Source organism: Populus alba, chromosome 4 (assembly GCF_005239225.2).
Source record: "Populus alba chromosome 4, ASM523922v2, whole genome shotgun sequence".
NCBI classification, from domain to species: domain Eukaryota; kingdom Viridiplantae; phylum Streptophyta; class Magnoliopsida; order Malpighiales; family Salicaceae; genus Populus; species Populus alba.
Window position 1 is genome coordinate 21,454,034 of NC_133287.1, and position 27,703 is coordinate 21,481,736.

Sequence of the window (27,703 nt, forward strand, 5' to 3'; positions counted from 1 at the left end):
AAACTATCTAGAAATGTAAAAATTTAATTTTAAATAAAAAAAAACACAATTTCAAATGCATGCGTTTCAAATGCATATTTAAAATTTAATTTTTCCACTGTGCTTGTAAGGAAAAAACTCAACAATTTATAATGATCGTTAGGATTAGTCATAATAGTCATTTATGGCGACGGAGACATCTCGGTGGAGGTTTGTATGCATTCGCGCCAATAATGGCAGGTCATAGGGTGACCCTATTAACTTTAATTAGTTTTTTTTTTTTTTTTTTTTCAAATCGACCAGTTTAATTTAGTTTTTCAGTTTCAGTGCAGTTTTAAAATTATTTTATTCGGTTTTAATCGAAAACTAAATAATGTGTGTGTTTATGTATACAAGTAAGTATGTATGTATGTATGTATGTATGTATGTATGTATGTATGTATGTATATGATTTAACATTAGAAAACCATAAACTACCACCTTTTTAGTTAATCGTTTCTTCTTCTTTTTTCATTCTTTTTTCTTTTAAGCTGACTGCTAAATAAGTTATTATATTATTTCAGTACCGGAAAATTTTCAATACCAAAAAAATCATTGACGAAAGTTTTTATCAAAAAATTTCCAATTATTATAGCAGCAAAATAATTTGGTCAGAGATTTTTAATTATAATAGCAGTGAAATTATTTTTGTCAGTAAATACTAACATAATCATCAATATAAAAAAAAAAAAAAAATAAAAAGATTTTATATGGGTGAATTCATCGCCAAAATGACTTGTTATCAATAATCAATGAAATTATTGATAATATATTTCGTTGCTATATTCCATTGACAAGTCTGTCGATAAATCTAAAAATTTTATAATCGACCACATCTTTATTCTCTCCTCCTTCTTCCTCTCTTTCTTTCTTTGCAAATCAAAATAACAGTCTCTCACTTCTATTTTGGCACAAATCTAAGTTCTATCATTATAAATTTCAGCCACCCAAATGTTCTATAGTGTGTCAACATCATTTTTTGATATAATTTTCTATAAATACTTCGTACATCAAGTAAGTTATTGTTTTAAGTTAATGTATTATTGTTTTTTAGTATTTATAGTGTTGTTCGCTTATATATTTTAGTGTTTTACAATTTTTTCATAGAGAATTAAAGTTTGATCTATATTTTAGGCTTCGCTTGTGATTTGAAAAAAAAATTGAATTTGTTAGTAACTTTATGTGATTAATTTTGATTTTATAACTTAAGGGTGTTATATTGAAATAAATTATGGGTTATTTAATGGGTAAGAATCATATTTTGTCAATTTTATTGTGAAGTTGAGAATTTTAGAGAAATTTTTTTTTTTTGGAATTGATAGTAATTAAATGATATTAATTTAGATTTAATAACTTTGAATTGAACAAATGAAACATAATTAGTTGGGTTAACGATTACTTACCATTAATTGAATTTATTTATTTATTTGACATTTTTACACATCTTTATATTTTTTGTATAAAAATAATATTTTATTACAAAAGTTAAATTTTGAATTGATTGTTACATTTACCTCAAGGGTTATATAGGGAAGATTATTCTAGAAGGGTTGAGGGTTTTATTGATTTTTCAGTTTCAAATCTGAAGAATATTAGTGAAGGAAAAATTGGATGTTTATATGTGAAGTGTAAAAACAAAAAGTTTCTCCAATCAGATGTTGTGATGATGAATCTTTAAAAAAAAAATTCATTGAGAAATATTTGTGTTGGTTTGCATATGAAGAACTTTATGCTCTTTACGAGACCATGATAGAAAGAATTGTTGGCTCAACATCTAGTTCTAGCAACATGTATGAAGTTGTTGATGAAAATACTAGTCATCATAGGAGTATGATGATGGATGCAATGAGAATAAATCATAGTTATTTAGGTGAAAGTTTATGTATAAATGAAGAACCTCATGTAGATGCAACTAGGGTTTTTTTTTTTTTTATCTTTTAAAAGATTTTGATAACCATTATAGGATGAGTGCACAAATCATAATAAATTATGAGTCATTATATGAGTGTTTACCATAAAGTCAGATTATGGTATGAGTGAAGTCGATTTTGATAGCGTAATCGAATGGGGAAAAAATATTTTACTTGAAAGGAATATGCTAAAAAAAAAACTTATATGCTGCAAAACCCATGATAAAACCCCTTGGCCTACGATAGCAAAAAATTGATATATGTCTAAATCTTTGCATGTTGTACTATGGTGGAAATGCAAATTTAATCGAGTGCAAAACTTTTGGGCATACTTGGTATAAACCTAATATAGATAGAGGAATGACATTTGTGGTATACAAAAAACTAAGATGCTTTCCAATCATTTCTAGGTTGCAAAGGTTATTTATGCCTTCAAAGAAAGCCAAACACATGATACGACATCATTCTCATGATACGGAGGATGGAGTAATGATACATTATTCTGACAGTGAAGCTTGTAAGCAGTTTAATAGGGTGCTTTCTTAGTTTTCAATGGAACCACATAACGTGCATCTTAGTTTGTGTAAAAATGGATTCAATCTATTTAGATAATTTGATACAGCCTATTCATGCTGGTCGGTCATACTAATAGTTTATTAATTTCCCTCGGGGTGTGTATGAGACTGAAATTCATGTTCTTATATATATATTAATACTTGGTCTTTACAATCTAGGTAGGAATATAGATGTTTGTCTTCAACTGTTGATTAATTAGATGAAACAATTATGGTTATTCGAGGATTTGGCGTATGATGTCTTAAGAAAACATAATCTTCAAATGAAAATAACTTTGATGTGGACTATAAATGATTTTTTTACTTATAGGATAGTCTTGGGATGAAGCACGCATGAAAAATTAGCATGTCCATGTTGTATAAAAAACAATAAGGCCTTCACCTAAATGAATAGTGGTAAATATTCTCTTTTTTTATTGCCACCAGAGGTTTTTTCCAAGTTATCATCAATAATAATAATAATAATAATAATAATAATAATAATAATAATAATAAAAACAAAAAGAACTTTTTGAAAGGGATAAAGTTGAAAGGGATATTGCACCACCGGTATTGTCGAGTAAAAAATTATATGACATAGTATTCGCATTACGAGAACATTGTATTTGATTTTCAATTTGGTAAGCACATTTTTTTTTGTTTTGGTGAGACTCATAATTACATAAAGTGAATTCTTTTTCAAGAGTTTATTTATTGGAAGACTAATGTCTTTTGCCATAATTTAGATGCCATATATGTATCAAGAAAAATATGTTTGAAAATATTTTTAACACGATCATGGATACCAAAGGAAAAAAAAAAAAGATAACATAAAAGTTAGAATGAATATAACTTTATTTTGTGAGCATCAAAATATGGAGTTGTTTAATGATAAGGTACATATCGCAAAGCTCAAAGCCACTTATGTCTTAGATGAAAAAAATCACAATTTATTGTCTATGAATAAATTAATAGTCTGTGATTTCTTGATGAATATGCTTCAAATATAGCTAGATTGGTGAATTTGAAGAAATACAGATTGTATGTAATGAAGTGTCATGATTGTTATGTGTTTATGCAAATACTCATTCTAATTGCATATAAAGATTTACTGTCAAAAAAGATATAAGGTGTACTAACAAAGTTAATCATCATTTTAAGGATGTTTACTCGAACAAGTTGTGTTCACAACACCTGGAACAACTTGAAAGGAACATCATTAAGACAATCTATATATTTAATGTGATTTTCCCTCCCTTCTTCTTCAATCCAATAAAGTATTTAAATATACATTTAGCATATGAAGCAAAATTTAAAAGGCCTGCACACTACATATAGGTGTATCATTTCAAGAGGTTAGGATATACACCATTTTGTTTAAAGTAAATTATCAAAATTTTCATCGAAGAATTATAGATAATTATTATTTGTTTTGGTGCACACCAATGGAAATTCCATCGACAAATGATCAACCTTTTTATCAAAGAGAGTTATTAACTTTTTGATCCATATTGATAGGATTTTTTGGTAAATGAGAGTTATTAACTTTTTGATCCATATTGATAGGATTTTTTGGTAAATGATCACCATTTTTCTTAGAGAATTATAGAGAGTTGTTAACTGTTTCAATATGCACCCCAATTGAATCACAAACAAAATATGTTGTTATTGATTATATCGATGAACTCGTTGGTGAGATAGATATATTGCTAATGGATGTATCCATTAGAAATCTATTTATTATATTCACCAATGAATTTGGTGACATATATTTGTCGACCCCTTTTTTAAGGATCAATGACAGTATGCAGTCACTGTATCCGTCGATATAAAAATTATTGATAAATATGACATCAGTGATGGCATGCTCTTTAGAGATATGTTTCCATCGATGACTTTTATGTTGACAAAATTAGTGTGTTTACACTGATGTAATATTATGTCAGTATTTTACTATTTTTTGGTTGTGTTTGACTTGGATGTTTAGTTCCTTAATGTTATTTAATAATTGATTGAGACTTTGAAATAATTTTTTGTTTTCCTTTATGCAACAAATTGATGAAGAAAAAATAAAAATGTCTTTAATATATAAATTATTATAGATAGTTTAACTCATGAAAAAATGATGTTAAAGGAACCAAAATCATAAATTATTTTCTATTTTATTAAAAAAAAAATTCAACTTGTCACCCAAAAATCAAATCACATTTCGGTTTGAATTTGATTTTTATTTTTGGAGGTTCAGTTAATTAAAAAATACATTAAATCTATCAAAATCAAAACTAAATAACCGAATACTCACCTCCTAGATATAGAGAAAGATTATTTTCCACGGAGATTGGTATAGAGGAAATTATATACCCATGCATAAATTCTGTATCGAGATGGGAACATGATCCTCTTACTCAATCAACCTTCATAACAACGTACATTAATTTATAATAAATTTACTTATTCCACTAAATATATGTCAAGACTTAGTTAAGTCCTTTTTTCCCATCATTTTCACTTGTCAGCCCAGTATAATATAAATCATATTTTTAATATTCATCTAATAATTCTTTAATATAATATTAGAGCTTTAATAACTAAATGATCATCAATTTAAATTTTATTTTTTTTTATTTTTTTTCTAATTAAAATTAATTAATTATACAGAATAGTAAGAGATTGTACTTAAAGGGCATGTATTAAAAGTATTGATGGTTTGCATTAATAATTGTTCATGTGGACAATTATGTATATGTTTTTGTTATTATCTTATGATTATGATTACATGAAAAACAAATTTTAAGAAGTTTTAGTCAATTATTTTTATATTTTTAACGTGTTCACGACATTATCATAAAAATATTATTTATTGTTATTGAAATTTACATTTATGATTTGCTAATTGTTTTTCTTCAAAAAGTTATTTTGATGAAAAAATTTCCAAAAAATGAAGCAAATTAATAGGATATCCAAAAGATCTTCCATAGTGTTTTGGATTTTTATTTTAATCACCTTTGGTTTTTATGAAATGAACTACATTGATAAAATTAAAAAAAAAAAGATTAAGAAAATTAGATCAAGCGCTTTCACTGTTTACCATAAGAAATCCTAGTTTTTTTTTTTTTTTTTGAGTTGTAGGTAATTCTCGGCGTACTATTTCTACAATTGTGCGAAAGTTGGGATTTTTGTATGGCTGTTATTGCACAATCAGAATATTTATTGATTTGAAAACTTTTTTGCGGGCAATGTGCCGAGACAGGGTGCCATGCTCCCAGGGGTTGGTGTTTTTTAAGGACAAGTCAGGGTTTGCGATTCGAGGAACTAGATTATAAGATGTTGGATGACTGGGTGCTTTCCAAGATCCAGGGGAGATCCAACTCTTCTGTTTCTAGGGAGAGTACTGGCTTAAGTTTGATATCTGATTTGTAATCTGGCTGTTCCCTGTCTTTCTTTAGGGTTTTTCCTGCTTTGATGCCGAGTGTTTCATCATGGAGATGCTGCAGACCATAAGAAACACTTTTAAGATTGAGATTTATTTAAGTAACTTAAGAAACAAGGTACCATATAATAAGCAATTCCTCGAGTACATACATACATATATATATATATAACAAAGGCACGGACAAGGGGATCAGGATCACATTGGCATCACCTCTAAACTATGTAAGTATCTTCTTGGTGAAAAACCAAGTCTACTAGGTCGTGGCGCCAATCGTAATCAAGGAAAACAAATATACTACCTGGTAATGTGTCGTCATCACCAGTCCTCCTCTACAAGCTTTCATCACGATTCATCCAGAAAACCCTACGTTGCGAATATGCAGCTGTTGGGACAGACAAAGTGATACAAGCTTTATTCAGACAAACCGGCCTTCATCTTGAGGTGCTTCTTGAAGTCCATAATGTCACCCTCCCACCGGGTAACAGCTTGATTTTCACATACCCAAATCTCCTCTGCTACCTGATTTATGAGCCTGAAATCATGGCTAACAAGAACAAGACCCCCATCCCACTCATTCAACGCCTCAGCCAGAGAGTCAATCGTCTCAATATCCAAATGGTTTGTTGGCTCATCCAGCAGTAGCAGGTGGGGCTGCCTATACGCCAGCCAAGCAAATATCACCCTGCTCCTCTGCCCATCTGACAAGTTCTTCATGGGCATCACCTGGGCCTTGCCTGTCAGCCCAAACTTCCCAATAGCTGCCCTCATTCTCTCCTCCTCATTCCCTGGATACTCTTTAATCATATACTGGAGGGCAGACATTTCCAAGTCAAGCTTCTCAGCCAAGTGCTGGTGAAATTGTGCAATCCTCAAGTGATTGTGCCGCCGAACCATACCATCTAAAGGAACCAAATCACCAGTCATAAGCTTCAGTAGGGTACTCTTCCCAGCACCGTTTGGCCCAACCAGCGCAATCCTAGAGTCCAGATCAACACCGAAGTCAATACTCCTATAGATGAGATTATCCGGTGTGTAGCCAAAGGTTACTTCCACAAACTGAAGCACTGGTGGTGGGAGCTTTCCAACATTGACAAAGCGAAAGACCAGAATCTTGTCTCTTGCAACCTTTTCTGTAAGCCCACCTCGCTCCATTTTTGCAAGAGTTTTCTCCTTGCTCTGTGCCTGGCGAGCTAATTTTGCTGACCCATGCCCAAATCGGGCGATATACTCCTTCATGGAAGCAATTTGATCCTGCTCCCACTTGTATTGTTTCATCTGATTTTCTTCCAGTTCAGAACGGGTCTGAACATACTGATCAAAGTTACCAGTGTAGATTTTCAATTTCCTGTTTTGCATATGGATAATGTTTGTGCAGACACCATTCAAGAAATCCTGGGAATGTGAGACCACAACTAGAATTCGGTCAAACTTCTTCAAAGTTTCCTCCAACCAGACACAGGCTTCTAGATCTGTCACAACAAAAGAAGATTAATCATTAATATCAAACCAACACTCCTCCCAAGTCATTCTTTTCTCCAATCTATGACTGAACTTTAAAGAGTTAAATACACTCATATACCAACCAACAAGAAAAAAAGACTTCAACAGATAATAATACCATCCAAACGTTATAGGGCCATAATTTTCAATATTTGATTTGGTAATAATAAAAAAACTCAGAATAGTATAGTGGTTGCTACAAGCTAATAAACAAAGTCCCCATGCTAACAAGCATCTGTGAATGAGAACTCCAAAAAGGCTTTTTATTATCTTAGAACGGAGGAATTTTCTTCTTTTTTTAGTCAAGGCCCTTGTACTCCATTTTTTAACCACAACAAAAGTCTAACTTAGAAGATCTCTAATAACCTGTATGGAACAAATTCAAGTGAATTGGTTAATTCAAATCAACTGGTAGAATTGAATTAAGATAAACATTCATATATTTGTTGAAAATAAATTGTTGTTCAATTTGATGTTCAAATTTCCCTTTTTTTTCCCTATAGATCTGGAAGCGAAGGGATAAAACTTGCAAAACAAAACACTAGTTTTCATGAATATATGACCACTGCATGGTGCAGGACCCATCCAGCAGTAATCCACCCTTTTCAGCACAGTTATAAGACCCGGCCCGCCGATCAGTCCACTTACCTAGAGCCTAGTCCATGTCAAGTTTTATTCGAACTAGTCTTCTTTACCAAAACAACATTGTTTTGGGGTTTTTGCTGTTTTTGTTTTTTTAAAAAAAATAAAAAATAAATAGTTTGAGTTGACTGGCCAATATGCGAGTCAACCCACCCAACCCAATACCAGGACTTGAGCGGGTTGTCTCCCAGGTTGGGTCTTATAACTATGGTTTTATGTGGAATTTTAAAAGTTGTTAACATGTAGAATTGAAGTTCTTAACAAATCCACCATTCCAAGCACATTCTACTTCACATAAAATTGCAGTTAGCATGTAAGGAGAAGTGGTAGTGATTAGGTAAAAATACAAACAAACCAATATATGATTAAAAATGTGCCAGCTGTTACAAAGCTTATGTTTTGGATGGATCCCAACTCAACTAATAAATTGAATAGAATCGAATTGAAATCAACAACACAACCAAATTTCCAAACAAGCAGTGACTAATTCTGATTACGCTAGATATATATGTCAAACAATGGGCGATCTTGATGATCCATCACTAATTTAATACTATGTTTTGAAAGGAAAAAAAATTGAAGATCTTATGAGGACATTTGAAGTTTATGCTTAAAAGTTCCTAGAAGCGTCATTGAGAGACTCTTGAAAACCTTCCACAAGTCAGCATGAATTGAGGAATTTTTTCTTCTTTTTTTCCCCTTAAATTTGATGTGTTTTTATGGCTTCTTATGATATAATGTGTCAAGGACTTCAAGAGTACTCATCCAATCTCATATTCAACAAAACAAGCCATGGCAGTCTTTTCTTATCTACAGTTTTGCTTCTTCTTCTTTCCATCAACAGATGGGAATGTTAGAAAACATTATGTGCTAGAGTGCAAGTACAACTTACCAAGATGATTGGTTGGCTCATCAAGCAAGAGGATAGTTGGGTTCATGAACAAAGCCCGAGCTAATGCAATTCTCATTCTCCAGCCACCAGAAAAATCTCGAGTTTTCTTTTCTTGCATTTTCTTGTTAAACCCAAGACCATACAAAATTTCAGCAGCACGTTTCTCAGCAGTTGATGCATCCATGGCCTCCAAACGCTCATAAATACGATCAAGAGCTTCTCCACCTCCATCATCCTATCTTATATCCAAACCAAAAATAAATAATCAATTATAGATGGAAGTCACAAAAACATCCATCATGTACAAGCTCTGGAAAAAAAAAAAAAAAAAAAAAAAACAATTTAGTCACAAGGATATACCTTTGCTGCCAAGACTTCGGCTTCCTTCTCCAATTTCAACCTCTCCTCATCACAGCTTATCACAGCCTCAAGTGAAGACATGTCAGAGGCTTCGATCTCCCTGGTGAGGTGATATATGTCCATGTGGTCTGGAATTGGAAGTTCCCGACACCCTATGGCAGCTAGGAGGGTTGATTTCCCACATCCATTTAAACCAAGTAATCCGTATCGTCTGAAGTGCAAAACAATGAACAGAAGAAAAAAAGAACAGAATGAATTTCATTTTCACAATGAAGTACTATAATACCTGAATCAAATAGGTATGAGTATCAAACCTGCCATAGTTAAGCTCCAGCTCAGAATCTACAATGAGATCATGTCCATGAAAAGTAACTGACAATGACTCGATCTGCAAGGAACAGCTAAGTTGGTTAATTACTAATACCACTCCCATTGTACCAAGATCCCACTCTACACAATAAGCAAAGAAAAGAAAACCCTTATCACTTGATATTACCTCTTCCAAAGAATCCCAGAAGGATGAGCTGAACAATTGCTTATATTCATTCAGAAGTGAAAATTTTTAAGTCTATACATTGCATGTTCACAGTTGTCAGAATGCCCTGGTGACAGGCCCAGCCGCTCGCCTAGGCACTTGTCTAGTAGTGGGTGCACCAAGCTAGCAACAATAAGCTAGTAGCGAGACTACCTTGTAACTTTTATATGATGTGTGAGAGACTAGCAATCATATAATACAAGTTGCAAGTGCGGTCCTAGATTATGTGAATTAATTCTAACTAAGCAAAAAATAGCCCAGATGAAAATAATTATCATCAAATTTCGACAGCATGTGATTAAAAACTCTTAGCATCTAAAAATCTAATGGAAATCAAATTAATTAATTATTAATTAATTAAAAAATAAGAAAAATAATCTATATTATTTGAAAAGAAAATACAGAAACATCGAGAAACTCACTCGAATATCTCTGGAAAGAGGATGGGAACAGAGGACGCCTGTACAAGTCCGATCGGATATCTGAAGGGCTCCAACTCCATTCGACAACTTATCAACGCCTTCATTCTGCGAATCAGACGCCGCCGTCGCCGCTGCCGTTTTTGAGGAGGTTGCTGCTGCTTTGCCACCTCGCTTGGCCGCCGCGGCCGCCTTCTTTTGAGCAGCCTTCTTCTTGCTGGCTTCCGAAACCATCTTTATATTAAACAATTAGAGAGATCGGAGGAGGGGAGATGGAGGTATCTAGGGTTTGATGTAGCTTCACGGATGGTTGTATCGGTGGTGTGATAGAAACTGTGTAAAGATGGGTTACGCTGAGAGAGTGTTTGGGAAATGTTGAGGATCAAGTATTTATAAGCCATTGGAATGACACGTGTACGGATATAGTTAGCCAACGTGTGTGGTCTTTTTAATAAATTATTCTCAAATTTATAAATAAATAGCATTGTCCCTGTCCGTATATGTTGACTCAAACTCTCGGATTATTCCATCTTACGAGATAATTTCGTACATCAGTCACAGTGAATGAGCAATGTGATTATTCTATTTAAGTGAGTTTGATGTCTTTGGGAAAAAAAAAAAAAACTTGTGAGAATCGGATTGTTATTTTCTTGAAAACAGAGTAGTACTGCAAAAATTATTGGATAAAAAATTACTTCATTAAACTAAACTTTGAATCTAAGCCATTGATCATGAAAATACATATATTTTGATTATTACTAGTTTATATGTATGCGATGATATGTTGGGTGAATAAAAAAAAATTAAATGTATAAAAAATATATTTTAAAGGAATTTTTTATATATTGTTATTAAATCTAAAATATAGAGTTGTTTTGAAAAAAAATATTTCTATTAAGATAAAAAAAATTTATTAACATATAACTTATTTATCTTAGTATTCATGGATGAGTGGAGTTGTGTTAATGTAGCTAGCACTGCTCTCGTAGAAATATTAAATATACTTACTAAAAAACATCATAAACACATGAGTTGTAGTTGTTGAATTAGTGTAGAAAAGTTAAAGGTGAATAAATAGATATTGGTCTCCTTTTCAATAGAGAGGATAGTGATAAGGTGTTTTGTGATGCTATTATCATGCATACAGGTCACATACTATTAGGCGAATCATGGCAATTTGATGGGAAGATTATTCATGATGGGTTTAAGAATAATTACTCTTTTGTAAAAATTAATAAATCTATGACCCTTATATCTTTAACCCAAGAGAGAGAGAGACTAAAGGCGAGAGGAGTGAAAAGAAAGAGATGACCGATAGGAGAGAAAAGAGGGGCACATGAAAAGAAATAAAAAAAGATTGTTGAGTGAAAAAAAAAGATGTTTGTGAGTTTTTTTAATGCAAAAAAAGGATGATGTTCAAGAGTGTTTTTAATATTAATCAACCTATTCTTATACTTTTGTATAAAGAGGCATGTTTTAATACTAATGATCTTGATCAATCTCTTTTTAATTTTGTTATTTCTTTATTACATGAATATGAAGATGAATCCTTGATGATGTTACTAATGGCTTACTGTTAATCAAGGAAATAAAACATTGAATTAATCTCGTATATAGAGCTACAATTCTTAACCGACCAATTTATAAAACTAATCTAGAGAAGATGAATGAGCTTCAAATGCAAATTGAGGAGTTGATGGTTAAAGGATACTTGAGGGAGAGCATGAGTCCATATATAGTGGCGGAGATAAGGGAGGGTTGGCAGGGGCCCCGGCCCCTACAAGAAAATTGTTTTTCCAACCCCTCCCTTAACAATATTTATAGCCCAAATAATAAAACAAATTGTAACCCCTTTTAATTTTATTTTCTGGCTCCGCCCTTGTATATGTGGTACTATTGCTTTTCATGCTGAAAAATGATGGGTCTTAAAGGATTAGTGTGGATTGATGGGTTGTCAATAACATTATAGTAAAATATAAACATCTAATTTCTAGGCTAGATGATATATTAGATGACTTACATGGTTCATGTATTTTTATGAAAAATTGATTTGGAAAGTAGTTATCGTTAAATTAGAATGAAAGAAGATTATGAATGAAAAAATACATTTAAGACTAAACATTAGTTATATGAATTGTTGGTTATGTTGTTTAGTCTCACTAATGCACTATGCATATTTATGAGATTGATGAATCAAATATTACATGTATTTTATAAATAGGTTTATGATAGCCTATTTTGATGATATCTTGGTTTATAGTAAAAGTGTTTGATGTTTTAAGAAATGAAAAATTACATGCTAACTTAAAAACATATACTTTTACATAGATTTTTTTTTCTTTTGTCAATGTTGTTAGTGCAAAATGCATAAAAATAGTGAAGAAACTTCATGAAAGTGTTTGACAACAAATAAAAAAGAAGAACGAATAATATGCATTTAAAGCCAACAAAGGTAGTAGATGTGTTATCTTTAAACCTGGTAATTGAGTTTGAGTGCATATGAGGAAGAAAATATTTCTAGCCTACAGACAATCTAAGTTGCAACCTAGAAGGGATGGTCTGCTCCAAGTCCTTTAACGGATTAACAGCAATGCATTCAAGTTGGAACTTCCATGTAAGTATAATGTTAGTGCTACATTTAGTATTTATGATCTTTCTCCTTTTGATGTAGGTCAAGATTAGAGATTGAATCCTTTTTTAGATAGGAGGAATGATGAGAATCAATAAGTAATACAACAGGATCCATTACATGTGCTGATTAAACTAATTACAAAGAAAAAATCTAAGAGGATAAATAAGGCCTTTAATAGATTGATTCATGACATTCAAGTCAAGCAAACTTCAAGAATTCTTTCTACAATGGCGTTAAACACAAAGTTGATTTATAAGAAGGATCAAGTCTTGATTAATATGATATAAGCAAGAGATGAGGTTGCTTACTATGTACAAGAGCTTGACTACATAACTTTATATTAATGGTCAAGCCTTTCAATTTAATCGTTGGATCAAGCTGAAAGTTTGTTAGAAGATTTTAATGGCTTTGTTTTCTATAGGGCTGAATTTTCATAGCAATCAGATATTGAGAAGATCTTTTGATAAGGTCCAGAAGTTACTATTTAAGAATATGTGCATTGGGATTTTATTTATACATGGCTTTGACTTTGTGTTTCATTTTACTCATTCTTTTAATTTAGTTATTTATTTGGATTTAATTTTCATTCCATAATTAGTTAGGGTTTATTTTTATTTAAGTCAAACATATAAACACCTTTTTTTTTATGTGAAAACATATTGGATTTTGAATTAAAAATTATATAAACACTCTTGTTTTTAGTTTTTCATTAAACTTTTTTCAGAACTAATCAAAGATATTATCTTTGTAGCGTTCTAACCATATACTTCTAGCTCTTGATTCAAATAATCAAAAGAGTTAAGGTTTTTTGGTTTAACTTTATAGGATAAGTATTCAGATTTTTTTTTTATTATGGGCTTTAAGGTTCTATCCTCCAAGTTCATATCATTCATGTTAATCTAATATGTCATTATTTCAATATTAAAAAAAATATATCATTTTAAATTTATATTAAAAGTTAAATCATGTTTTTTATTTTCTCAAGTTGAACCACCTTAGATTTTAAACTGAAATTCAAAAAAAAAATTGTTATTATTTCTTCTTTTTTAAAAAAAAAAAGAAAAAGAAAAAGAAAAGAAAGAGATGGGACTTCATTGTAAGAACATGATATGCAATGGTATTTCCATTTCTAAACGTGCTTATAAATAAATTAGTTAAAAGTTTTTTAGTGATTATCATTCTTAAGAGCTCCTGTACACTCTATTAAGTATTGAATAATGAAACGCTATTTAATTTTTTTTATTTCAATGTAGTTAAAATCTGTTTGTATGTTTTGAAATCAAACAAAATAATTTATTTATAAATGATCATGTCTTGCTCACACGTTTATGAAGAAAACTAGTTTTATAAAAAACCTAAGACCCCAGAAACAGCCGAACTTGAAAGCCTATCCAACTAAGGCGGATCAGGCCCAAATAAGAGAACCCACTGCTCTGCTATGCTCTTCCCCTCCCTTCCCTCTCTCCTCTGCAAGTGCAACCTTAAATAAACCAGAAGACACGGTCTGTCCTGTTTTCAACCGAATTTACAATTAGAGTTTTAGGATAAGAGAGATTCTGGGTATTGGGCTTAGTTCTAAACGGTGAAGCACCTATCCATTGGTGGGCAGACGGCTGGCTGACAACTTGAGGTATGCTAATAATTTGCCCATGTTCTTAGATGTATCAGTAAAAAAAATCTTGACTTATTAATTTTGATGTTAAAAACTGCTACTTTCCTTGTTTTTTATTAAAGCAGTGTTGGTTACATTTTGATTTTTGTTTTGTTCAAATATAGCATATGAATGTTCCGTTGAGCCCGCCAGTTAGCAATATTATAGTAGTTAAAGAGTTTTGTTATAATTTGGATACAAAAATTCATGGGGTTCTTGCAAGTGCAGGCCCAGTTTATGTTCCACTTAGAAAGGGCATTGATAATTGGTGAAAAGATGCTTAATTTGACATTGGTTCAAGGTGTTGCTTTTCATTGCTCTGAGAGTTTGCTTTGCTGCTCTCTAAAATAATTACTTTTATTTATTTATTTTACCTGTTTTGACGGAGATTTTCCTTAGTTTTCATCTGAAAATAAGGTAGCTATTCCCAAAATAAGATTTTCTAATTTGATCCCGAGTTAGAGATCAGTTCATGCTCCACTTATGTAATATGTTGTTTTTTCTATGATGCTTCACTGTCTCCATTCTTGAAGGGGAAAAAATGTTGAAGGCTGATTTGAGATAACTTGTTCCGTATGGAGGGAAAGCTGATACGGGTTATGTTCTTTTCTAGCCTATCTGAACATAGGACTTCATTTGTTAGTTTTAGTTTCGGACATCAATTTTGGCAGGTGATTATTATTACAAGACTTAATTTTGTTAGTATGAAAAGCATTTCTTCAATTGCTTCACAAGACTCCTCTCAATCTTCCCATATTCCTTGAGAAACTTATGTGATACCTAGCATATCAGGATCCATGACAGTTCTCAGGTTCTCAAAAATACTTAGATATCCTATATCAATGACTGGCAAGAAGCCTGGCAAATTTCCGATCACTCCTTCCCTCATTCTGATAACTTGGAGGAATTGATTCAATTGGAAAATACACTTTGTTGCTCCTTGTTTCTGGCTTCCAGTGATATTGTTTGTTTCTCATGCCTCTGCATTATGATTTCTCTCTTTTTTTTTATTTGACAACAAATTCTGAATCTAAATACACTGTTGCCACTGTGAAAAGTCTAGATGTACAGAGTTGGAAAACTTGTCAAATTATCTAATTAATCTGAGATTCAAGCTTCATGTCTTACCTTCTTATGTAGTCAAGCTATATCTCATACAGTTGTAATTTATTACCAGGACCAAGTATTTTTGGTACATGTATGCTTTGTTTGCTTGTTGTAATTGCAGTCGATGACTATTTGCCTCTGCAATGGATATTTGCTTTGAAGTCTGACTTCAATCATGTCCTGATCGTGAAGGTCAACAGTTGAATAGGGCATAAACAGGAAAAAAAAGTGACCTTGCATGAATTTTACACAAAGTTATATTACCTACTTGCATCATGTCTTGTTTGTCGCAATTCAATAATACTGAGTGTTTGACCATTAAGGAGCTTCATAATTAAGAACTACATGTTGCAGAAGATGCATTGAAGTTTCTCTTCTGCTTAATGTATAACGGGAAGTCTGCTGCTACAATACTCAATGCACTATATAGCTGTGGATAACAATCATAGAAATCCACTAAAAGCCACCCTAGTTCTTTATCTTCTGTTTATTGGCATGGTCTATAGGCTGCCACTTGTAGTTAGCATGTTCGTGCTTGAGCGTGTTTTTGTCTGGCATTTAATGTTTTCTTTTTGTTTGGATTTCTTAGAAATGTCTGTTGCCTTTCCAGTAGGAGCATAAAACAGATTTTTTATAATGACCACTATTAAATTAGCAATTATATAACTCTGCAATTGGTATGTTTTTTACTCTTATCTGGCAGAGAAAGTTGAGCTCTAAAACTGGAAAGTGAATTTGTAAGATAATAGGAATACAAATTTCTGCTAGTTGGCGGGGCTGAAGAAATAGACAAAGTGCTGCAAAAACAATACCTATATAGAAGAGGTATTAAACTGCTCAAGTTAAAATTTTGTTCCTCTACTTCCCTCCAAATCAAGTTTGAGATCTAAGAAAATGTTGTAAGTTTTTTCCAGGGGCTGAAATAAGAACACTAGTGGTAGTGTAGCTTAGTTAGGCTAATGCTTAGCTTCTGTGATGATATGGGCTGTGTTTGGTCGTCTCTATGTCAATTGACAATTAATTTTCCAAAGCTTATGAAGTCTTTTTGCTGTTAACCAAAATGTCAGCATAGTCAAAGAATGACGCTCTTGAAGAGATATGTCCTTAGGCTGTTTATATCATTGAAATACATCACAGCAAATGTTGTGGACAGAAACAATGGGAGAATTGTTGCAACAGCATCAACGGTTGAGCATTCCATCAAGAACACCCTTGAGTGTGGTCGATCTTGCAATGCAAAATCAGCTACAGTTGTTGGAGAGGTGTTGGCAATGCGACTCAAGGTGGAGGGTCTAGAACAGGGACAAGGAAGAGGGATTCATGTCGATATGGAGAAAGAGGTTGAGAAAAAAGGCTTCAAGAACCGCACCAAGATTTGGGCTATTGTTAATGCCCTAAAAAACAATGGAGTAAAAATAATTCTTGATGAGGATAATGCGAACACATCCCGTCCTGATTTCCGGTGAATAACCTTTCCAATTTCTAGTGTTTTGTTTTGTATTGTTGAGCGTGGAAGATAGTTTGCATGCATTTTACAAGGGAAACAGCAGAAATGGCTGCCGAGAAATACACGACAATAATGCTTATGAATTCAAATAAAAATGTGTTGATCTTTAGCCATGTATTCCTGTTGCAAAGGGCAAACATGGATGTTCTGAAAATGAGGCTCAACTTGAAAGAATGGAGGGACGCTAACTGGGCAGCAAATATTTCAAAGTTTTTTCTCCATATTTTCTGGTCCCCCGTCTTCTGGTATCCATGGAGCTACAAGATGGTAGCCTTCCAGCTACAGAGTCATCAATAGAATATATGCCCAAAATACAGGATATATTGGGACTTAAAGTATCCACATCCATACTCTTTATTTTTTTTATTTAAGTAACTAGAAAGTCATTTTAACTTGTTTTTGTTAGAGAATAATATAAATTATATTTTAAAACTTTACCTAATATCTTAAGCTTTTAAGTTGAGATGGTTCTCTGACATGGTTTCAAATCCTTGATGATCTAGTGGTCACGAGTTCGAATCTCATCATTCCTATTTATTTGATAAAATTAAGCACAAGGTAATGTAGTTATATGCAAGTTTCAAGCTCAAAAAGTTTTTATTTGAGGGAGTGTGTTAAAGAATAATATAAACCATGTTCTAAAACCTTGTCTAATAGCTTAAATTTTTGGATTGAGATGGTTTCTAACATTCTCCAACAAATGCTATCACATTCATGCTCTTTGAATGCGTTCACCAATCCTTTTATCACCAAAATCTTGTATAGATTTTGAAGGTCACGACTTCATCTTGCTTATTTCTTAAAACGTACACTAAAATAAACAAGTACAGGGCACAAGAGATTTATTATGGAGCCAAAATGAAATTAAGTAGTGGAATTACATGGAATTAATAATGTTTCGTTGTCATGCATACCCTATCGATTTATCGTCAACAACACTTGTGTAGAGGGGGGCTCGCCTTTCATAATTATGTCTGCTCGCTGATCTACATTGAAGGAGAAATTCTTGCCCTAGGTCTCTATCAACTAAATATCACCTTAGGACTTTTCTATAAAGTGATTATCAACTTTGAAAATTTACCTTTTAATAAAGACCTAATTCATTGTTTCGCTTTTCCTCTACTCATAGCACTAACACCTCCCACACCATATCTATCTCTCATTCAATCCTTCACAAAAAAAAAAAAAAAAAAAAAGATGATTTAAAAAAAAAACTTTAATAAATATTAATTTTTTTATGAAATCTAAATAAACCCAGATAAATTATCATGTTTTGGGGATGTTTGATTTTATTTTTTTTAGTATTTTAAGGATTCATGAAATTATAATGTATAATTCTAACATGGTAAACTTGTTTAAGTTAAAAAGTTTAAAGAAAATACTTCACAAATCTTAAGGTTATTGGAGATTTATATAATTTTTAATTTTAAAATTTATAAAATTAATTAAAATATGTGTAAACTGGTTTGAATATTGATATTAATCTTTAAAAAAAAAAAAGTTGAAAGGAAATAATTAGAATTTTGCCTCCAAAATGGAAATATGCTTTCTGTTTTCTTTGCAATCGGCTTATGAGATAAGCTAAAGAGAAAATCCCAAACAGCAATATCGACTCAAGAATCCAAATTATTTCATCTCCGTGCAAAAAATTATGATTTCAGACAGTCTTCGTTCAACATTTTGACGTACCATGAAGTCTGTGCCTTGTTTTCGAACAATCATTACAAATAAGTGGAAAAAAAGAAGAAAAGAGAAAAGAAGTATGCATAGCATGATGGGTCTCACTCACACGATTAGTGTCATTAGAAGAATCACAAGAACTGTGTTTTGTATACATGTACCCGTGTAATATTAAGATAACTTTTGTTTTTATATATATATATATATGTGTGTGTGTTTGCCTTGAAAAATATTATTTTAATTATTTTTTATAATTTTAATATACTGAAAATAAAAAAATAATTTTAACATATTTTTAAAAGAAAAACATTTTTAAAACACGTCATCTACATCGTAATATCAAATAACACGTTACACAATCTATTAGTCTTGTATAATTAATAAGTTATACTTATTTTTCAAAACTTATCGGGATTGAGAGAGTGATTAAACATTTACTAGTTATAAAACACGAATCGGTCTAGTTGGTTAATTTAAGATTTAGTTGACCCCAATCTGAACCAGTTAGGTAGAAAAAGTCCTATTAACATAGTCGGTCATGTCCTTAATCTATTAATTTTTTTTCTAGAATTGTTTTAATCAAAACTATATTATTTTAGTTTTTTTCAAAAATAAAATTAAAATCAATATAGACTAACTCTTTCTACTCGTATCTCAGGCCTTTTACAATATCTGCAACAAATCTGGTTTTACAGCTATATCATAAAGTTTAAAGTACTCTTTGGATGTAAAAATGAAAAGGACTTCTCCATCAAAACAAAGCTTTTCCTTTTTTATTTTTTTTTTCTTTTTAACCCTCTTTATTATCCACTTTTTTTTTTTTTTACACAGCCTGCATCTACGCTCACATGGAATGGAACTCATGCAATCATCACGGTTAAAGGAAAAGGATTTAAAAGAACTCCTTCATCACATGGGTATTGGAATCTACTTTTGTAATTTCTTTCAGTATAATATATATAATTCAAATATACAAAAGCATACTTTAATTTCATAGCGCGTAAATGCAAAGCATACGTTTAAAAAAATATATTATAATCTCTGATCAGGAAGACAGAGATTCAAGAAGGTGTTGCTCACTTTTTAGTCCACTGCGTAGAGTTGACAATTAGTTGGGTTTTTTTAATAGATCCTTTGTTTCTTATTTGCTTAATTTCCTTTTCTTTATATAATTATATATAATTTAATAAGTTAATCTTGTTATAGATCATTTACTCAAAATCTAGCACAAACTAGATCAGTCAAGAACTATTCTTTTTAACAATCTAGTAAATGATTTAGTGATAAGATTTTAAAATTAAAAGATTTACTTTTCCTGCGGTCTCAGGTTCGAGTTTTGTAGTTGCTAATTTTGATTACCGAAAGTTTATATGGTCATTAATTTAGGCTCGTTGGATTAGTCGAGGTATTTAAAAGTTAGCTTAAATATACACGTTAATAAAAAATATATATGGAAAGATAAAAAAAAAAAAAAAAGAAGAAATTATGTAATAAAAGATTTGGCAATGCTATACCTAAAAAATCAAGATGATTTATAAAAGTGTTTGAAACTGCTTTTCCCCATCTTTATGGAAGTTTCCTTTACCCTTCACAAAAGCAGACAGAGTGAGAGCATGCAATTCTCAATTAAGATAATTTTTAAAAAAAAAAAAAATAAAATATAAAAAAAAAACATGGAGCAGTGCATCATGATAATCACATCACCATGTATTTGCCACTCACGTAGATGATTGTTGCACGTCCTCTGTTTTTATAGGGTCACCATGTGATGCACGTGTAAGCCATAGACTAGTTAATGATGGGTAGTGGGGGCACCCCTTTCTCTACCTCTGGAGGTAATGTTTTATATAATGTATTAAAATAATATTTTTTTTTATTTCATCAAAATAATTAACAGAATAATGGATATTCATTGGTTAGATTAATTAGAATTTAGAATCAGATTTTAGTCCTATGGAATTATGCGGTAAATTTTATGATTGCAGTTTTAAAAAACATTTAAAAAAAGATATAAATTTAAAATATTCAGTAGAATTTATAAAAAAAAATATAATATATATATTAACTAAAAAATTTCAAAAAAAGAAGAACGATGGAAGTAAAATACAATTTTAACCACGCGGCGCTATACGGAGAGACAGGCACACAAGTTCCGGCTAGTCGCCGCCGCGCACAGCAAAGGAAGAGGCACAAAGATTGCCGTGCCCCCACAGATGCTTTTGATCGACATGCCAAAGGGGAGCCAATTAATTGCCGATTACTCAGAGTCAATCAGTGACACGCTCTGCATCAGGTTAGCACTTGATCATGACACCTGTACGTATAGCATAGAACCACTACCAACCTTTTATGGTGATGCCGTGATGGTGATGTGAAAAAATCTCATGTACATGCATGCATGCATGCATGTTTCGACTTGTATAAACTGGGGCATACGAGGAAGAGAGTCGAACCGGGGGGGTATGTGATTGGCCAGGAAGATGCCTTTGCTCAATGCCTAGGGGCAAAAGGACAAATAACACAACAATTTAGAAGTGGTGCTACCCTGTATCCTCCTACTCTCTCTCTCTCGCACGCGCGCGAATATATTTCTGTTTGTTAACCTATCGGCCTACTATATGTTCTTCTTTTTTGTCAACTTAGTAGAGCAAACTTTAAAATTAAAGAAATCATAATGTTCGAAAAAGATTTGTTAAAATAATTGATTTTATCATGTTTTTTGAAATATAACGATTATTTAAATATTATGTTTTTAAACGCGACAACTACATGCCACGCTTCTGAAGAACGACATTAACTAAATGTCATGCTTTTGAAGCTCGACATTAATAAAAATTAAACAGATTGAAGATATAATGTTATCTATCTCTCAGGAAAAAAACCACCGCCACCCTCACTTCTATTTTAAAAAACTCGTTAAACACTTAGATTTTGTCCTTAAATCAACCAAAAATCAAAACATTCTAGTTTCTAGGCATTCTTTGATGTTTTTGTTTTGAAAATCAGTTGTTCCCTTTGTTGCCACCACTACTGCTACCCTAGCCATTCTTATAGTCCTACAAGTAAGGTAAATATACATTGATATTAATTTATATTTGGTTTGGTTGAAATTAAATAATTATTTAGGTTAGGTTGAATTTAAGATTTATGGTGAAATTATGGTTTGTTGAATCAATGATAAATTAGTTAAAAACATATTCAATTGGAGTTTATTTGATATAGTTGAACATGAAAATAAGTTGAGTGAATGATGGATTAATTATTTCAATTAATTATGTGTTGTGTTTAATTTGGGTTAAGTTGTCAAATTAGAGATTTTGTGTATTTTGGTGGAATCGGCTAATAATATAATTCAATACACACACATGTTCATGCAATAGAGCATAAATGTGGTTGGATTATAACGAATTGCATGTTTCATTTAATTGTTGATAAGTTGACAAATTTAGTATTTTCTTGGAATTAAATTAATCTGCATTTGAATTAATGCAATTGAGCATGAAAAATATCAATTGATAATGTATCATGAATTATGTTTAATTTTTTGTTAAGTTTGCTTTAACGTTAAATTTTAAGAATACGATTGAATTTGCTATGAATTTTTTCAATTAGAGTTGAGTAATAAAATTTAGTTTAAATTACGTTAAATTGACTAGAATTCGATTTTTTTTTAAAAAAATATATCTAATAACATGTGGTGGACAATATTGTTCTTGAAGTGAACAATAATATCACATATAATGGCAAAAGTAGTTTGTTGTTAACTAGTAATTTAGGCATGTCGTATGTAGAAATGAAAGAAATCATTTGTCATGAACTTGAGTGGAATTATAATGATATTAATGTTGAAATGACTTGGAGGTGTCAAATTGATGAACAAAAATGTTACCATGTATCGATTGTGTTTAATGGTAGTTTTAAGACTTGATTCTTTTCATTCAAAATGCTTTGAGCATGATGATATTGTATGTGAGTAGTTTATCAAATTACATGTGTCTCAACTTCTATTGGTCATTCAAATTCAATTGGTAAAGGTAAAAATAGTTTATTATTGGATGATTTGCTGCAAGTGATTAATGATACTATGTTTGACAATACTTTCGTTGATCAACATAGATTTGACTATTTTAAACCTAGTGGAATATGTTTTGATATGATCTAGCTACATTGCCCAGATTGGTTAATGTGATGGTTTGGCTACGAACAACACATTCCAATTGATATCAATATAAGTGATACTTTGCATGCCATTACTTGTAGGGGTAAAAATAATGAATAAACTGGTTAGGTCAACATAGTACTTATGTATCATAATGGGATGCATGAAGGAATGTGATATTTATAGAGATGCATCCTATGATTACTGATGAGGAGTATATAATTTAGTACATGAGTATAACACGATAAATCATTACTCCGGATCTCGAGCAAGTTCCTCTACCTAGATATATGCAGTATGAGGAACATGCCTAGTGGATTCAACATCATGTAAGTAATAAAGTTTCTTTATGATTAATATATGTTAATCGTGGAGTTTTATGTATTTATTTTTTAATTTAACATTAGTATTTTATTAAAATTAGGTTGACTTCTTGTTATGAGAGGGTTAATAAACCGTATCTTATCTTAGTAGTATTGATGAAGAAAGTGAAGTTCACATCGTAATGTCCATGTAGTTAAATGTTTGCATCAAGTAAAGATGTATACGTAGATAAGATAAATATTTCAGGATTACTTATATTATATAGGTATAATTATATTTTGAATGCTAATCACCCCATTTATCGAATATGTTTGCACTTTGCAGTCCTGTAGTCCGCCCTCCTCCCCGAGGCTCTCCAGGACAACAGATAAGGACCCTTGGAGAGGGCGTGTTTCGCAGGCTGTTCACTTCTCAGTCCAAATTTTTTTAAAATAAGCCCTCAGATACAAGAGAAGAGACAGATGAGATGACTGATCTTACAGAATTTGGAGCATTAATCTGGTTGGTTGTTGTTCCATAAATACACAAAACTCAGTGCCATCTAATCTAACAACTGACATTTACATGAAAAGATGAGACCACCCACGTTTGTCTGTGTTCAATGCCACGGTCCAATTCTAGGTGTGATTGGTGGGTGCAGCAAAGCATGATTCCTTTTAGCTGGGAACCTTCCTCACTGTGCATGCATTATTTCTCTCCATTTCTCTTTGACTCTCTAGTCCATCATTAATTACAGGTCCACATCTTGGTGGTTATGCCTCGCCTGTCCATTTTTTAATGTCACAAGTGAAATTAAAAAGATTGTCATTTTAATAAACTTACGACCATAAATTTCTTTTATCATATGGTAATTCTAGGTAACATTCATTTTGTTAGCGACAAAACACATAGAGAGAGTAAAGTAGCAGTCATAAAATTAATCCTCAAAACCTTACAATATTCGAAACCGTCCACGCATCCCAAGAAACCAACCAACTAGATGGATTATCATAGTAATTGACATCTGTCACCACCCATCGACCCAAAATACCCCTCCCTGCTTGTTCTATTCATTATATACATTTTCACTTCTTTTTTTTTATTTTAACTAATGACTGCTCTAAAACACCTTGACCTCACATTATAGAGCAGGCATTCGGGTTCTCATCGTTGAACCGCAAATGATCCGGGTAACCCTGAACCGGTCCATGCCCGTATCCATACCCATACCCATAGCCCGGTCCATATGGAGCATAAACAGGGTGACCCACATACCCATTTCCATGGATTGGCTGAACCACATACCCATTTCCATGGATTGGCTGACCCACGTACCCATATCCAGACCCAAACCCAGGTTGCACCATGTACTCCATCCGATTCTCTTCCATTTTTGCAGCAGGAGCCGCAGCAGCAGCAGCAGCATCTTGCCCACCGTTTCCTCCGCCACCTTTCTTCTTCCCACCACCTCCTCCCGCGACGTTTTCCCCATCCTTGCCACCTTCCTTCTTCTTAGGTGGCACAATGTCCACTGGCCTCTTAAGCCTGGACTTCAAGGTCTCGGTCAAAGCCTTAACATCCATTGTACCTTTGACCGTCACCAACTCCTTCTGCTTGTCAATTACTATCTCATGCACACCTATAAGAATTAATCGTAATTACAAAGTTGATTAATTAATTAATTACCCAGCATTAAAAAGATAAGAAATTAACGCCGTTAATTAAACGGAAGGGAAGATTTTGAAAACGTGTATACCCTTGGTTTTGGTGACGATCTTGTCAATCTTCTCGATGCAACCCTGGCAGTGAAGTCCCAGCTTGAGTACCGCCGTTATCACCGGAGCCTGTTACCATTTAAATAATAACGGTAAGTCATTAATTAATTAATTAATCAGCAATCATTAAAATTAATAACAAAAGAATCCCCAGCATTAACCCCCAGAAAACAAAGCTCAGGCTGTGTTCTTTAAGCAATACCTCTTTTGGCTTGGCATCAGAGTCCGGTTTTTTGTCGTTGGACTTCTTGTCCTCTTTGTTGTTTTTGTTGGCGGTGGTTGTGTCTTGTTTTTGGGGCTGTGGAGAGATGAGTTCGACTTTCTTCTTGGTTTTATAGTGGAGATAGTCTCGGATTTTCAAGGGATCCACCTTCCCCATAACAGTAAGCTTGTTTGAAGTTGCCTCTGCTTCCACTGACTCCACGCCTAGAAAAAGAAACATCCAACAGAACCCATTAAAAACCCAGTAGCAAAACGGGAACAGCAATAAAATATTGACTAGAAACCAGAGAATTTTGCATCAAAAGGGGGGAAAGCCATAAATATCAAAGAAAAAGGGGTACCTTCAAAAGCGCGAGCATGTTTGAGGATCGTAGAAACACAGCCTTCGCAATGCATTTCGACTTTCAAAACCACAGGGTTTGGGCTATTTTCTTGTTTTTTTCCTCCCCCATCACCACCTTTCTTGTTTTCTCCTCCCTCTTTCTGCTCTACTACGTTGCTGCTATTGTTGTTGTTGTTTTTCTTCTGCAGAATAGAAAAGCAAATACCCATGATAACTGAACCTTAATTGGATTAGAGAGAAAATGAAAAGCAAGCAAGCAAGCAAACAAAAACACATTTTATTTTCTAGAGTTGGTTAACTCACCTTAGCCATTGTGATTCAGAGAGCGGTTTCTGAGTTGAAATCGAAGAGACTGAGGGAGGGAGTTGTGTAGAGAATGTGGAACTAAATTTATAGGAAGAGAATGGAGATGGCATTTGTTATATAAGTTGATGATGATAAATCAACCATATGCATGTTATGTTACCATACCAAACCATACCATACCATACCATAAGATATCGTACATGTTGGATTTATGTGGTTTTAAGGTTTTGGGTATTTTACATGGTGGGAAAGAAGAAACATCTGTGTAATTTCGTGGGAGGCGGAAGGAAATGTTGTAAATTCCATGGATCTGTTGGGTCGTGTGTTTCTCTCTCCGCGTCCGTCGCTTTCTGCGTATATGAACCGAATGCTTTCTAAGTGTCGGTTGTATTTTTTTCCTAACTTATTCGAAGTATTTTTTATTTTTAAATATATTTAAAAAAATTTATTTCTGATAATATTATATTAAGACAATTTTAAAAATAAAAAAATTGAATTGAAAATAAAGAAATTCAAGATTTTAAAAAAGCACAGCCCATGCATAAAAACAATCCCCCCGTGGTCATATACATTGCTGCATTTGTTGCTAATCAATAAAATTACCAAGTGATCTTTGTGTTTTCTAGCATGCATTATCAATATACGAATTTAATTTTAGAAATCTTAAGGGATTGAACAGTAATTAAGAAAGTTTGTTACTTTTCTTTCCTATATTTCTTTGTTTCCAACCTTAAAAGACAAGTCGTTTTTCCTATATTGGGTTTTAATTTGGTTAACCCCTAAAAAATAACAAGACTTGATGGATCCTCCGGTCCCTAGGGGGTGGGGGGGTTCTTAACGTGGAAGTGTCATAAAATTGCATTGATGGATTCCTCGAGTTGCAACTTGCAACCTTGACCTTGACCAGCATAGGTAGATTAGCAAACAAGACGTGGTTACCTTCGGTGGTCAATTATAAATAATACTTAGCCTCTTATAAATATAGTTATAGTTGTTTTTTAAATAATTTTTTATATAAAATTATTTTTGACATTAGTATATTAAAATAATTTGAAAATATAAAAAATATATTAATTTGAATTAAATATAAAAAAAATTTTAATTTTTTTAAAACGTTTTTGAAATGAAAAACAAACATGCAAATAAATTCATTGATTGAATATTTTGAAGTCTCCATACATAATACTTAAGAACGAAGAACAACGACATTATTATCTTAATTTGATGCTTAATATATAGACCGCCTTTGAATATATTTAACAAGAAGTGGCAATATTATTTATGCCCAACACCTTCAACTTGAGAGATGGATCTCTTGCTTGCATATCCAATTAGATTTAAGGTTCTTTTGTACTGTGCCGAAATCCAGATAAAAAGAAATCGCAACCAAAGGCAATTAGCCTATAAGTTGTCTAGTGATCATTACAAGTATCCAAGAGTGAAGAGTTTATGCATTTCAAGAAACTTAATCTGTTTTCCATGAGAGAAAAAGGTTTGAGATTATAAATTCTGGATACAAAATCAAATGAAGGATTTATAAAATTGATAGAAATTAGCTAACTTTCACCCTAAAAATGGTTGAGAGTACTAGGATATATATAGTTTCTTGAACACCAAATTCATCCCAACTAATACTTTGAGGTGATAATTCCATGGTCACTTATTTTTTTTAAGAAAAGTAATTTTGGCATACAACTGATGATGTTTGTCTAGAAATAGAACTCTCAATTAGATAATTGATTAATTAATTAATTC

At 32.3% G+C, this 27,703-nt stretch overlaps 3 protein-coding genes across 7 annotated transcripts; 1 reads left to right on the plus strand and 2 right to left on the minus strand.

The window, feature by feature from the left end:
- Nucleotides 1-5,985: 5,985 nt before the first annotated feature.
- On the minus strand, nt 5,986-10,633 carry LOC118038790 (ABC transporter F family member 1). Its single transcript, XM_035045205.2, has 5 exons — nt 10,267-10,633; nt 9,624-9,697; nt 9,310-9,520; nt 8,950-9,184; nt 5,986-7,384 (listed from the first exon to the last, which is right to left on the minus strand). The coding sequence occupies exons 1-5, from the start codon at nt 10,495-10,497 to the stop codon at nt 6,327-6,329; spliced, it is 1,809 nt and encodes a 602-aa protein (XP_034901096.1). The 5' UTR covers nt 10,498-10,633; the 3' UTR covers nt 5,986-6,326.
- A 3,635-nt stretch (nt 10,634-14,268) lies between these two features.
- LOC118038792 (uncharacterized) lies at nt 14,269-17,314 on the plus strand. Of its 5 annotated transcripts, none has more exons than XM_035045207.2 (3): nt 14,269-14,525; nt 16,357-16,478; nt 16,721-17,314. In XM_035045207.2, the coding sequence occupies exon 3, from the start codon at nt 16,733-16,735 to the stop codon at nt 17,117-17,119; it is 387 nt and encodes a 128-aa protein (XP_034901098.1). In that variant the 5' UTR covers nt 14,269-14,525; nt 16,357-16,478; nt 16,721-16,732; the 3' UTR covers nt 17,120-17,314. The 5 variants fall into 5 exon arrangements, with proteins under 5 accessions (XP_034901098.1, XP_034901099.1, XP_034901100.1 ...); XM_035045208.2 differs by having other exon boundaries at nt 16,726-17,314; XM_035045209.2 differs by lacking the exon at nt 16,357-16,478 and having other exon boundaries at nt 16,726-17,314.
- A 6,899-nt stretch (nt 17,315-24,213) lies between these two features.
- On the minus strand, nt 24,214-26,126 carry LOC118038789 (heavy metal-associated isoprenylated plant protein 3). The gene is made up of 5 exons (XM_035045204.2): nt 25,946-26,126; nt 25,641-25,824; nt 25,280-25,503; nt 25,059-25,146; nt 24,214-24,941 (listed from the first exon to the last, which is right to left on the minus strand). The coding sequence occupies exons 1-5, from the start codon at nt 25,952-25,954 to the stop codon at nt 24,439-24,441; spliced, it is 1,008 nt and encodes a 335-aa protein (XP_034901095.1). The 5' UTR covers nt 25,955-26,126; the 3' UTR covers nt 24,214-24,438.
- Nucleotides 26,127-27,703: the final 1,577 nt, after the last annotated feature.

Coding starts and splice junctions, on each gene's coding strand:
- LOC118038790 (XM_035045205.2), bottom strand. CDS start 10,497: ATGGTTTCGGAAGCCAGCAAGAAGAAGGCTGCTCAAAAGAAGGCGGCC. Junction 9,698..10,266: donor CTCTTTCCAGAGATATTCGA/GTGAGTTTCTCG, acceptor TGTTCCTTGCAG/ATCGAGTCATTGTCAGTTAC. Junction 9,521..9,623: donor CTGGAGCTTAACTATGGCAG/GTTTGATACTCA, acceptor TTTGCACTTCAG/ACGATACGGATTACTTGGTT.
- LOC118038792 (XM_035045207.2), top strand. CDS start 16,733: ATGACGCTCTTGAAGAGATATGTCCTTAGGCTGTTTATATCATTGAAA.
- LOC118038789 (XM_035045204.2), bottom strand. Junction 25,504..25,640: donor ACATGCTCGCGCTTTTGAAG/GTACCCCTTTTT, acceptor TTCTTTTTCTAG/GCGTGGAGTCAGTGGAAGCA. Junction 25,147..25,279: donor CTGATGCCAAGCCAAAAGAG/GTATTGCTTAAA, acceptor AAATGGTAACAG/GCTCCGGTGATAACGGCGGT.